A 14,400-nucleotide genomic window follows, 5' to 3' on the forward strand; every position below is an offset into this window, starting at 1 on the left:
CTGGCCAAGGCCCGTCTTTTCCTATTCACTTAGTTTGGCTAGCGAGATTGTAGGAAGATTCTTAGTGGTTCCAAACTTTTTCCGTTTATTAATGATGGTGGCAGCACTTTTTCTGCACCCTTCTCCAGATCTAAGCCTTGACCCAATCCTGTTTCAGAGGTCTGCAGATAATTGCTTTACGATTAGATAAGCTAATCCTTTATTAGTCCCACAGTGGGGCTTGGAGTTTGCTCTGACATGCATTGTCAACTGTGGGACCTTATATAGGCATGTGTTGGCAATTGAGCTGTAGGAACTTCTCAGTCAGCATCAGTGGAAACATCTTAGCTCAATTTTGGGTGTCATTTTAAAGGGTGTGCACAATTGTGTACGTATGATATTTAACATATGATTTTTAATAAATTAGCACAAATATCTAAAACTCTGCTTTGATTTTCATTCACTTTGTGACAAAAAAAAATCTTTTGTGAATTTTGTGACTAAAAATTAACTCTGTCTCTGAAGTCTGTCGATTGAATGAAACATGGAGAAGGTGAAAGGGGTGTGCAGCCCTCCCGGTTTGACTGTATGTAGGAGGGCTTTAGTTGTAGCATTAGGTGGCGAGAATGAGTGGCAATAGCAGGGAAAGCTGCTCTACTTGGCAGGCAGGATTCTGTAGGATCACAGAATCAGCTTGTCAAGAACTTCCTAGAAGTTCCCTCTTTTTTTCTGTCCCTATTCCATTATCTTTATTTCTGTTCATTATTCTATCTATCTATCTATCTATCTATCTATCTATCTATCTATCTATCTATCTATCTATCTATCTATCTATCTATCTGTCTGTCTGTCTGTATGTCAGTCTGTCTGTCTGTCTGTCTATCTATCTATCTATCTATCTATCTATCTATCTGTCTATCTATCTGTCTATCTATCTATCTATCTATCTATCTATCTATCTATCTATCTATCTATCTATCGATCTATCTGTCTGTCTGTCTGTCTGTCTGTCAATCTATCTATCTGTGTATCGGTCTGCCTGTATGTCTGTTTGTCTGTCTGTCTGTTTATCTATATGTCTGTCTGTCTGTCTGTCTGTCTATCTATCTATCTATCTATCTATCTATCTATCTATCTATCTATCTATCTGTCTGTCTGTCTGTCTGTTTATCTATATGTCTGTCTATCTATCTATCTATCTATCTATCTATCTATCTATCTATCTATCTATCTGTCTGTCTGTCTGTCTGTCTATCTATCTATCTATCTATCTATCTATCTATCTATCTATCTACCTATCTATCTATCTATCTATCTATCTGTCTGTCTGTCTGTCTGTTTATCTATCTATCTATCTATCTATCTGTCTGTCTGTCTGTCTGTCTGTCTGTCTGTTTATCTATATGTCTGTCTGTCTGTCTATCTATCTATCTATCTATCTATCTATCTATCTATCTATCTATCTATCTATCTGTCTGTCTGTCTGTCTGTTTATCTATCTATCTATCTATCTATCTATCTATCTATCTATCTATCTATCTATCTATCTATCTATCTGTCTGTCTGTCTGTCTGTCTGTTTATCTGTCTGTCTGTCTGTCTGTCTGTCTGTCTGTCTATCTATCTGTCTATCTGTCTATCTATCTATCTATCTATCTGTCTGTCTGTCTGTCTGTCTGTTTATCTATATGTCTGTCTGTCTATCTATCTATCTATCTATCTATCTATCTGTCTGTCTGTCTGTCTATATATATATATATATATATATATATATATATATATATATATATATATATATATATATATATATTTATCTAGCTCCCTATTTATTTGTCTACTTGTTTGTCTGTCTACCTAGCTGGATATCTATCAATCTATCTATCTACTTGCCTGTCTGTATATCTAAATACATATCTGTATTTCTGTTTGTCTGCATGTCTATCTGTTTCTCTGTCTATCTATATGTTTGTCTATCTAAATCTCTACCTGTCTCACATGCACACACAGCCTCAGTGCTGTTATACTGTGTTTACTCTCTGAAGTGAAGCTCTATGTGCTGCTTTTTCATTTGCAATTCAGTTCCCGCCTTTTACCCACCAACATCCCTAACTGTCACATCACTCTGCTGATTGACAGATTGACAAACAGCAGCAGCTCTCATGCCCCCCTCCTCCTCCTCCTTCTCTTCATCATCATCGCTTTTGGTTCAATATAGGCCAGCTGCACATCAACACTGCAAAATCCCTGAGATTTCTCGCGCAGCCTCATTGGCTGACCACTGGCCTGGATCTGGATCCTCTTCATCTGCATGTGTGAGCATGTGAGATGGTGCTTAACTCTCACAACCTCTCTCTCTCTCCCTCTCTCTCTCTCTCTCTCTCTCTCTCTCTCTCTCTCTCTCTCGCTAATATGAACCCCAACACATCTGCCTTCCCTCATTAGTCTGCTTTTGGTCTCCACAGACGGCTACATCTTAGTTTCTTGGTCTCAGTGTTTGCAGTTTTTTTTTTTCCTGAATAACGTCCAACATCAGCGTGCAGCATGCGTAAGGTCCTGGAGAGCAGCTGGATGAAGTTTGGACCTGCTGGAAGAGGCACCTACGACTGGATGGCAGGGTCTCCATCTCCACCACCCACAGAGAAGCAGCAACAGGTAAGCATCTCTCCGCCAACATTCAGCATTCAACAATGCTTCTACACTATATATATAAGAACAGAGCTCAGTTCAAGGTTTCTCCTGGACGCCCCCCAGTCCAGCCAGCACAGCGTGGAGGATGTGTTCAACTCCATCAGCAGCAGCAGTGGTTGGTGTGGCGCAACAGATAACACCACCACCTACCATTGCGTTATAACAACACCATGTGGGAGACCAGGGTTCGATTCCCGGTCTGGGTGACTAAGCTGCACTATACCAATAAGAGTCCTTGGGCAAGACTCCTAACCCTACACCTCTGTAATACGAGTAACCTTGTAAGTCGCTCTGGATAAGAGCGTCTGCTAAATGCCATAAATGTAAATGTAAGCAGCAGCTCACCTGATTTACCATCATTAAGCCCTGATTTACCACCAAACCAGGTGTTGATCTGAGGAGTTGTTTATTTATTATTTAGGAGTGTTGAACTCTAAATAATACTAGACTCCATGAGGAGAACTTTAGAGATGTTCTAATGAAGACAGTGATGGAGAACCTTGACTTTCTAGTGTTTATTCTAATATTAGTGTTTTACTGGGGATATATATATACACACACACGCACATATATTAGTTAATGTCTAAAAAATGTATCTCCATGTTGGTGATGTTGGTAAAAATTTTCTTAACTTTGAATGGAAGTTAATGTAAAATAGCAGTTTATTTCAAGTAATTTAGAGCATTTCTATTGGTCCATTCATCCAGAGTTATTCACAAAGTGTACAGAGCAGCTAAAGAATACAGATGATGGAGAAAACTAAAAACGAACATGAGTGGAAATACATGTACATTTATAATGGACATTTAGCTTTGCATAAGAATAATTTATGATTAGGATTGGAATCATTTCATGCTCATAATTTAAAGCAGAACTCTCTCACCCATTATGCCTTTACAATGTTTTGTTCTGATTCTGAAAACATAAAGATCCAGTGAGAGTCTCTGTTATTGGTGTTCAGATTTGGATAGTTTCCTTTTAGTCCAGTACTTTTCCCCTCAGTTTTCTGTTTTAGTCATTAATATTTTGTTTCTAATTCTTTGTTTGACTTCATATCAATTATCTTCTGTTGGTTCAACATCTGGGCTCCTGTAATCTTGCTCAGAGCTCTGATTTAGGAGCGTTATCATGTTGATTTTAGACCAAAAAGGTCATAAGAAGAGAAGGACAGCACCTAACAACATTCACTTTCTCTGCTAATAGAGGATAATAATGACATTTCCACTGTTGGGATTCATAATACTTTTCATAATACCTTTGGCACAGAAAACTAAAAGACATCTACATGAGTTAAACATCATGAGCCACTTTCCTAGATTCACTTTTTTGTAATTGTGCACATTTTTATTATTTAATTTAAATAAATTACAAATGTACTTTTTTTAACTTTCAGATTACTGGACGCTTCTTCTTTTGGCCGTGTGTTTCTATAGAACTATAAAAAAAACTTTGTTTATACTGTAAATATCATCTGACATATGATTGACCAGAATGGTGCCTTATAAAATAATCCACCGTAAAGTTATTTCAACTACTCAAAAGTGGTGTCCTACACTTTTATTTCTTAAAGTAAATTTTCTTTTCAAGTAGTAAACTTTGTGCTGGAAGATGGGTGGACGTGCTGGAGTTGGGAAAAATCCTTATAAAAGTTTTTTTTTTTGGACTTGAAAAGTTGTTGCCCTGAACTGGAAAGTTGTTATTTATGTTGTTCCAAATATTCTGATGAATGGACCAATAGAAATACTCCAAAATGACTTTTGAGTTTTGGAGATACAAAGGTTTTACTTAGAAAGTTTGGGAAACTGATTGCCTCAACTTGTCTATGTCAAATAAGAAATGAATTTCAAGTTTTCAAGTCTAAAACTAGATTTTAACTTAAGGAAACTTAAGTCTTAAGTAAAGTAGCAGATGCATCCTGAACTTTAAGATCTAAAGTTAATGCTTTTAACTTTTTAACCTCTACAGATGATTTATTATTATTTAGAATGGATATCAGACCTTATTTCATGTCAGTGTGTAACTTTACTGTTTACCCAATAGCCATGTGTTACTGAAATCATTACTCATGATCAACAATTCATAAAATCACCAGCGGAAACACATTGTTTTTGGACGTACATGTGAAGGTTGTTGGTGGGGGGAGGGTTGGTATATAAATAAGACAAAGAGTTTGCTGTGTTGTAGTGATACGCTGTAATGCCAAGTGGTCAATATGAGTTTTATGACAATGAACAAAAATAGTGCTGTATTGCAAGAACTAGAGGGTTGTATTTCCTCTTAAGTCAATTCCTTTCTTCTGAAAAGTTGAGCTGCAGTTTTTCAGGGAAACGGCAACATGTGTGCTTTCCATGGTCCTGCATAGCGTGTTGTCTGTGGTGAGCTGGTTCAGCTTGCATTAACACAGCTGTTGTCTATTATTTGTGCAAAACCCCACCAACACTTTAACATGTGTAGCAGATTTTAACCAGGTAAAAATCGTAACCTTCAAGCACCTTTTAAAGATATTGGCATAATATCATAATATAAAAAGAAATGAATAGACATAAATATAAAGTTATTGAGTGTTACATCAAAAAGTCAACTGAAAGACAAGCATGTGTTGACGTTATATATTTTATGTACACCAATCAGCCATTACATTAAAACCACTGACAGTTTAAGTGAGTAATATTAATGATCAGGTTCTAACCAAAGCAGGAAAAAGGGGCAAACTTTGACAAGAACCTAACTGTGATGTAACTAGACGACTGTGTCAAATCATCTCCAAAACATCAGGCATGTCTTGGTGGCATGGTGTTCCCTGGATGCAGTGGTCAGTACGTACCAATGATCCAAGGAAGGACAACCAGTTTACCAGTGACAGGGTCAGGGGTGCCCAAGGCTCATTGATACTCATGAAGGCCTCACGTCACAACTTACAGGACTTAAAGGATCTACTGGTAATGTCTTGGAGTTCCAGATACCAAAGGACACCTTCAGAGGTTTTGTGGAGTCCATGCCTCAACTGTTTTGGCCATATGCACCAGTGGTTTTAATGTTGTGGCTGATTTGTATATGTGGAAACGATATATTGATACTGACCTTCTCTAAATTGGTGTACTGGGCCGGATGGATAGTCACTATTTGCCAACCCCTCTGCCTGGTTTACTTCTGTTTTGGAAACACAGAGCTGACAGAGGTTCACCCGAAGAGACCCATAACCACAGCGGATTTAAAAGGACTAAAGTGTCTAATCTGGCTGAAAAGCAGCATTATCTGATTAACGATAGTGCCGAGTGAGATGCGCTCTGATCGATCGCATTGGGTAGAGATCTCAGAGAGCATTCAGCATGACTGAATTGTCAACAGGCACGCGATTATGAGATAAGAGCACACTTTTATTAGCGCTGAGATACTAAATTCATTTGGAGTAGAGTGCCTCAGGCAAGTAGTTGCAAATTACAGTTACAAAAACAAAATAAGCAATAATATGATATAATATAATAATAAAAAGCAATAAACCTCTAATGTTCATATTCTGCAGGAACATTTCTCCTAGATTCTGCTAGCAGTCATACACAGGGACTACTCATAGTGTTTGTTGGTGGATGTGTCCTGGCACTGGTCACAGTTTTAGCCTTTTGTTGTTCTGCAAAAGTTCCCTTTATTAACCCCTTAAACAGCCTAGGGCCCACCGGCAAGCTAAAAGTGAGTCCACACCTCTATTACCAGAGAACAGCCTCACCAGTTTGCACAGTCCCTGTAGATTCTGAGTAATATGCCTTCGTGTGTAATAAGGCTGGCTGCATTAAGGGTTCAAATTATAATGTTTTTATATACAGTTGTCAGTGTTTTTTGTGTTATGTGAACTTTAAAAGGGAGATCTCAGACCACTTTTTGTTCATATCACAAATGAGCAGACAGAAAAACCTTAATGTCTGTGTGCTGTGTACTGTGGTCCTCTTTCCAGATGTCTGAAAGTGCCACAGCCTTTTCCAGAAACCTCACGTTGTCTCAAGTTGTTTGGCCGGAAGAATTGTAAAAGGTCTATATGTGAAACAGAATGTGAAGCAGAGTTGGGCCACTTTGTATTCTCAATGTAAATGGAGCAAACTGAGGCTTGTTGAGGTGTTTTTGGGGCTGTTTAGAGAGGCATGCGTTTGTTTGACGTGTTCACATATGCAAAAAAAAAAAAAAACCTTTGATAATCAATGCTAGCAACAGTTGCTATTCACTATTCACATTCTTGACAGTTCCTAAATTCTCCTTCATTCCTCCAGCTTTAGAACTGTTCTAGAATGTTGACTCTCTATTATATTGTTTTAGAATGCTGACTCTCATTTACACTGTTCTAGAATGCTGACTCTCTATTATATTGTTCTAGAATGCTGACTCTCATTCTCACTGTTCTAGAATGCTGACTCTATTATATTGTTCTAGAATGCTGACTCTCATTCTCACTGTTCTAGAATGCTGACTCTCATTCTCACTGTTCTAGAATGCTGACTCTCATTCTCACTGTTCTAGAATGTTGACTCTCTATTATATTGTTCTAGGATGCTGACTCTCTTTCACGCTGTTTTACAATGTTCTTCTTCATTCCTCCAGTTGTAGGATTACACTCCTCATTCACACTGTTCTAGAACGTTCTCCACCTTTCCACACTTATCTCAAAAAGCCATCTGATGTTCTAATATCTGCGCCTGTCCTTCACGCTATATGTTCTCCCCCTCCACATAGATTCAGGAAGGCATCTGATGTTTTTCCATTCACAGTGCTCAAGAACATTCTCCATTCACACGGTTCTAGAACGCTGTCCCTATTGATATTGTTCCAGAATGTTCAACAACGTCTTTATTGTCATTGTTCTCGAATATTCTCCATCATTCTCATTGTTCTACGTTATCCCTCATTCATTGTGATCCTAGAGCATCCTCTTCACACGGTTCTCGCAGTGAGAAGAGAACCTCATCCACACTGTATGTGTGAACCAAGAACTATGTGTGCTGACTGGAAGTTCTCATCTCCTTGTTTCTAGGGTTACCACTGGAACGAGCTCTCCCCCGATGAGGACGTGAAGTCGGAGGTCATCCTGTATGTGGTCATCCCGCTGGCGTTGCTCCTCGTCTTGGGTCTTGGGGGCCTCTTTGTCTACCGGAGGTGCTCGCGCAGTAAACTCGGCTTGGCCAACATCATCGCCCTTGACCTCCAGAATGCTGAAAGCAGCGCTGAGTTCCTTTCCTCGCTCACGGCGAACAGTGAGCGCCTCAATAGCACCAGCTCTGACGTGTCTGACGGTGTTTTCCTGATGGTCTACCTTCCACCACCCTACGAGGAGACACTGACCAAGATAACCCGGGCAGCGAGCCTCTCCAGCGGCAAAGATGTGGAGTCCATAAAGATGGAAGACCTGGAGGCCAAGCTGTGTCCTGAACTGAAATCCAGTGGTCGCTATGTGTGACTGTAGAATACTGAGAACTGAGGTCGAGATTTTTGAGGGACACACCTCAGAGGCAGTCTTTGGTGGAGCGAGGGAGGGTTTTACCTTCTGCTTTGCATGTCAGGAAGAAAATCAGGTGCATTACACAGATGAAGGGCTTCCCATTAAAGGGCTCACATCACGGAAAACCTACATTTCCTTGATTCTACTTAATTCAACCAAGTGTTAAACTCTCGAACCCACATCTGGAGACTAAGCTATAACAAATACATCATTTAAACGCATGTAAAAATATATTATGGTCTGTCGTGGTTTATTTTAAGCATATAAACAACATACACAATGTGTCCAAATGTTTGTGGACATCCCTTTTAATGAATGCATTCATCTACTTGCTGCTTGCTGACACTTTAGAACCTGTAGAGAAGTACTGCCATTAGAGTAGGACTCTCTGGAGCAGATAAACATGAACCTACTGGCCCCATGCTGCCTAATGCCAGGTGTGGGCTGGAGGGGTATGAAGACCCCCAGCTGTGGAATGAAGGTTATGCTCCATCCAGTACTTATGGGATGAGTTAGGGAATTGGGGATGAGATGCAGTGGTGCTCATCCAACATCCTGACCTCACTAACGCTCTTGTCTGGTGTTTCTGAATGCAATCAAATTCTCACAGCAGTGCTCCTCCTCCAAAATTTAGTAGAAAGTCTTCATCCCTGGACAGTAGAGACAGTTACTCCAATATAAGCAGGATAAACTCTTTTTAATACTCTTGATTTTAGAGGAAAGACGAATGAGCAGGTGTCCCACATCAGCTTTACAGGAGAAGAAAAATACCTTCTTAAGTTTTAAAAGGGAGTCAGTGTGAAAAGATTTGTGAAAAGTCCTTTTTGAGCATTTCAATTGGTCCATTCCTCATAAAATTTGAATGCAATGTTAGATTGACTTTGTGTGAAAAAGTAAAAAACTGAAAAACTAATCATTCATCCATACTGGTGAGCTTAAGAAAGACGGGGGGGGGGGGGGGGTTCTTTCCTGTAATCACCAAATACATGTTTAAAAAAATATCCTGTGCTTAATTTATATGATTGCATCAATCATTTTTAAAACAAGCATTAATCGTCCTTTTAACCCACTTTCCTGGTATTGTCTTCTCTTAAAGCCCTGCGTGTACCTTTCCGTTAAGAGTATTTCTAATAAAGCATCGATCAAAACCTGCACGTGATCCTGTTTTATTAATCTTATCTTCTTTCAAAATGAAAATCTGCCTCAGCGTGGCACGCCCGGGTCATCAGACAGATCAACACCCTGAGGATCAATTACAGAATGGCAGGATGACTCTCTCTAGTCTCTCTGCTCATGAGAGGCTTAGGGTTGGAAACTGAGGGATAGGCCTATATTACACTAGTTCAGCGCTGATGTGTGGTGGCGAGATCCAGACGAAACAAACTGAATGTCATTGACACTGAGAGTGTGTGTGTGTGTGTGTGTGTGTTTTTGTGTGTGTGAGGAAACTCTAAGGCCTTGTCTAAGGTCTCTACGGCCTTGTTAAACCTCATTTCTCCAAAATGGGACTTTACTGGAGAAGGAAAAAAACCTTCTGAACTATCAATGGAGGTCAATGTAAGAAGATTTTTTGGAGCATTTTTATTGGTTTATTCATCATTATGAGACACTACTGTAATCCGACTACTTTCCTGTACTGTTGTTGTCTATCTGTAACAGCAAACATGCCTGCAACAGCTAACTGTTGACTGTCTTTGACGTAGGCCCCATTGCCACCCCAGGATCCTACCCCTGGGCATCCATTGAGACCAAACTGGTGGCGGTAGGGAGAAAAGAGGGAGCGACTTGATGTCACTTCTAAAAACTGCAAAAAAACATGTAATTAAAGGTCTTTTAAAACAGGTAGCAGCTGCTGATTGGCTGAAGGACAATGACGCTGCACTGGAGTCTCCTGCACAGTTATTAAAGATTCTTCATATCAACTGGAAACCAGTTTGTACTCCCCATTGTCCACATGTACTGTGCCTCACTGTAGAAATACAAACACAAAGAATTCATGCCGCTTTGCCATCTGTAGCCGGAGTCCGAGAGAGCACAATTGGCCGTGCTCTCTCTGGGTGGGTAGATGGCGCTCTCTCTCTCCCCTCATCACTTCCATTGTGATGTTGGCTGGCACAACTGACACTGTCTGTTAGTATCAGAGCTGGGGATACAGCGCTTTCCTTCAAGTACGCTGGCTGCTTGAAAAGGTGGTGGAGTTCAGATTAGAGTATTGGAGGAGGAATGTGCTTGTCCTCACCCTCCTTTGCAATTGATGGGGGGGGGGGGGGGGGGGTTAGTGAGTGGGTGGGTGAAGTGGCTCAGTTAAATAAATAAAAATAAAAAATACAAGGAATTCCACATTTTACACCAAATACTTGATGAATACTAAATTATGAATATACGTATTATTAGTCCTGACACTACCTACACTCCTAAAATAAAAGGTGCGTGAAAGTATTCATGGAGCAATGCCATACAAGAACTACCGATTCTAAATTCTAAAAACTCATACATCTTATAGAAATAGTTCTTTAGGGAAGCAACAGTAGTCAGTCTATGACATTACTCTGAGGAGTCGTTTGAGTCTTGTGCTCCCCTCTAGAGGATTACTACTGGCACTGCTTTAATTTCATCAGCAAATAAATACAACTGGGAACCAACATCCCATACAGCTCCATGTCAACCAGCCCAGGTTTCCAACCAACCAACCTATGAGGCAGGATGCCCCAGCTGAGGGTGATGGGTTAAGTGTAAATAACCTCCTAAAGATTTAAAGAAACCTTGATTTGATCAAAATGTTCTATCAATATAAAGGTTCTTTACACTCACACATATCTTAAAAATGGTTCTTTAGGGAACTAAAGGTGGTTCACCAATGCCATTGCTCAAAGAACCCTACTGTAGCACAAAGTACCCTTTGAGTGTACGCTGTATAAGAAGTATATAATCTTTGAGGAACTTTTGGAGGTTCTTCAGATTGAAACCTAATAAGGTGCTTTGTTGAACCTTCAATGAACCTTTTTCTTTTAAAAACCTTTTCTTTAAGGTTCCTGAAAGCACCATTAAGAGGTTCCTCCACAGTTTCAAATTGAATAACCTCCAAAAGTTCCTAGAGGATCTATACTCTTAACAGTATACTTGGTATTAGATTGGTCTTCCATACTTTCCCCTTTCTTGCTGAAGTGCAGACTCTGAGAAGTCATGTGCTGCCCTCTAGAGGATGGTTACTGTTCTAATTACAAATAAACTGGGAACCATTGTTCCATATTGCTCCATGTCAACTAGCCCAGGTATCCAAACAACCAACTAACCATCCCATGAGACGGGACGTCCCAGCTAAGGGAAATAGGGAGGAGTGCAAAGACCCCTTCAAAGGTTTAAGGAACCTTCACTTGATGAAAACTTGATTCTCTGCCAATATAAATGTTCTTCACACTCGCACAACTCTTACAAATGGTTCTTTGGGAACCAAAAGTGGTTCTTCTATGGCATCGCTCACATAAAGCCTTGTAGCACAAAGTACCCTTTAAGTGTACTTGATATTAGATTGCTCTTCTACTTTTGGAGGTTCTTCATATTGAAACCTAATAAGGTGCTTTGTGGAACCTTCAATGAACATGTTTCTTTTAAAAAACTTTTCTTTAAGGTTCCTCAAAGAGGTTAAGAGGTTTCACCACCATCTCAAATTGAAGAACCTCCAAAAGTTCCTAGAGGATCTATACTCTTAACAGTATACTTGGTATTAGATTGGTCTTCCATACTTTCCTCTTTCTTGTTGAAGTGCACTCCGAAGTGCAGACTCTGAGGAGTCAGTTGTCTTGTGCTTCCCTTTAGAGAATGTTCTAATGTAGTTGTAATTCTAATTTTATCAGCAGCTAAAAACACAACTGGGAACCATTATCCCATACAGCTCCATGTCAACCAGCCCAGGTATCCATCCAACCAACCAACCAACCCATGAGGCAAGACGCCCCAGCTGAGTAATGGTAATGGGGTTGAGTGTAAAGACCTTTTTAAAGAGCTGAAATCTGAATGTCCTGCAAAGCACTAGGAGATTCATTCCAAGATCTGCTGCATAAGTGCATCTCTAAATTATGATTGTGATGATAGGTTCAGTTCTTGATGACGTTCTTATAGTTCTGGAAAATATGAAGAATGTATGATGAGTGAATGTGAAATCAGATTAAGCAGATACACCTGAGAGGTTCAGTGGGTTTGAGAAATAGTGGAACAGGATGTCGTATCCTTTTCACTCACTTTTCAACATACTTGGGGTTTTCCCCATTGTTCCCTTTTCGCCTGCTTCCACCTCTGACTTTGCATTTAATGAAGCGGGTGTGTTCGCAACAGGCCATACAAAGTTAAGCTCCTCTTGGATCACAAGCTGCACTGATCACTGCAGGAATCAGGCGACACGAGAGCATTATTGCATTGTTTTGAGGATTTATCGTCCATGACATAAACACAGTTATTCTGTAGTGACCTGGGTCAGATTTAGAGACCTCTTGGCAAGGGTTTCATTATGCAAACAGATAAAAAAACATTAATGAGTAATGCATTGCAATCTTAGTAGTAGCAAAAGTAGTAGTAGGATTGTTTTGTGCCAACTCACCCAGGTAACGTCATGGGTTGTGGAGCAGTGGGACTGGGTTCTCTGGAGTGATGGCGCTGCATCCAATGCCTTCGGAATGAGCTTGAGTGGTGTTTGTGACCCAGAACTAGTAATCCAACATCAGTTCTTGACCTCCCTAATGCTCTCCTGGCTGAATGCAATCAAGGCCTCACAGCTATGTCCCAACATGATGATGTTACTGCAGTACAGTGGGACGAGATCCCTATTAACACCCTTCATTTCAGAAGAAACGCTAAAGGAGAAGGTAGTCCACCAACTGTTGGACATATTGTTTCCACTGATCAGCCATAACATTAAAACCACTTGCCAAAAACAGCTCTGACTCCACAAGGCATGGCCAGCATTGCCATTTTTCAGTAGTTTGTAATACAGTAGCTCGGTAGACGGGTAATACAGTAGCTCAGTAGACGGGCTAGCCCTCAGCCCTCACATGCATTGGTGAGCCCTGGGTGTTGGTGACTCTGTTGCCAGTTCACCCGTGGTCCTTCCTTGGACCTTTTGGTAGGTACTGACCACTGCATCCTGGGAATACCCCAGAAAGCCTGCCTGATGTTTCGGAGATGTTCTGACCTCCAGGCGTCTAGAACAAACAACAGTTTGGTTCTTGGTTCTGAAAATGCATAGATGGCACTGGCACTGTTCATTTTATGCTTTCTGACTTCTAGTTAATGAGGCCCTGAATCCCAGTTGAGAACACCTCAGCCAGTTTGCACTGCTTTGTATGTGAGGTTCATAACAGAACTAGGATCTCTCAAGGTTTCTAGAAAGTTCCTACCTTTAGCTGGAGTTCATTCTGTACCTATTCCAGCATTTAATCTGCTGTCTGGTGATTTTGCAATGCTTGCCTGACAGGACTGCTACTGTTATTAGGGTAAATAGAAGTTTAATTAATGCTTGTGACTAATTATGTGTCAGTGGCGCTAATGTTACAGCTGATCAGTGCATATTACAGAGGTTGTAGAGGCAGCAGAAAGCTTTAAGATTTCAGTTAGATTAACAATGAACTAAATGAAACTAAAAACAAACCAGACAATATCTGGAGCACTGGGCTTTAGATGGTTTTGATATTTTGCAAGGTTGCATGAATTAATAGAAATCTGACCTGATCTGACAGTCCCTTGGCGAGTTGGCATGGAATGACATGCAGGTCTGACGTTCAACAGCTGAACCTGCAAGCTCCTGACTGATTGTCATCACACACGAAAACAAGCCATAGTGGTGCACTAAATGCAGATAATATAAGTTAAGAAGTTAATTTATGTAACACTGATCACACACAAAGAATGACTGGGAGTGTAAGTTGTTTTAGAAGGCACACACACACACACACACACACACACACACACACACACACACACACACACGCACACACAGTCTACTCCAAAACCCTTTTTAAAGAATAAATGATATGGGTCTGATTAAAAAATGGGTTTTGATCTGTCGGTTTGGGCTTACATTTCATGTCGGTTGGGCTTACATAGCATTAATTAAACTTCTATTTACCCTAATAACAGTAGCAGTCCTGTCAGGCACGCATTGCAAAATCACCAGACTTCCAGTCCAGTTCTCAGTCTGGAACAGCAGATTGAATGCTGGAATAGGTACAAAATGAACTCCAGCTAAAATGTGCTGCCAGA

At 40.3% G+C, this 14,400-nt stretch overlaps 1 protein-coding gene across 1 annotated transcript; it reads left to right on the forward strand.

Moving 5' to 3' along the window:
- The first annotated feature begins 2,519 nt into the window (after positions 1 to 2,519).
- Positions 2,520 to 8,106, forward strand: LOC140536268 (small integral membrane protein 28). The gene is made up of 2 exons (XM_072657986.1): positions 2,520 to 2,630; positions 7,684 to 8,106. The coding sequence occupies exons 1-2, from the start codon at positions 2,520 to 2,522 to the stop codon at positions 8,104 to 8,106; spliced, it is 534 nt and encodes a 177-aa protein (XP_072514087.1).
- Positions 8,107 to 14,400: the final 6,294 nt, after the last annotated feature.

Source organism: Salminus brasiliensis, chromosome 15 (genome assembly GCF_030463535.1).
Source record: "Salminus brasiliensis chromosome 15, fSalBra1.hap2, whole genome shotgun sequence".
NCBI classification, from domain to species: domain Eukaryota; kingdom Metazoa; phylum Chordata; class Actinopteri; order Characiformes; family Bryconidae; genus Salminus; species Salminus brasiliensis.

What these genes read in the sequence shown, in the direction of transcription:
- LOC140536268 (XM_072657986.1), top strand. Translation starts at nt 2,520, where the DNA reads ATGCGTAAGGTCCTGGAGAGCAGCTGGATGAAGTTTGGACCTGCTGGA. An exon ending in CCACAGAGAAGCAGCAACAG is followed by an intron (nt 2,631 to 7,683) that starts GTAAGCATCTCT and finishes CCTTGTTTCTAG; the next exon opens with GGTTACCACTGGAACGAGCT.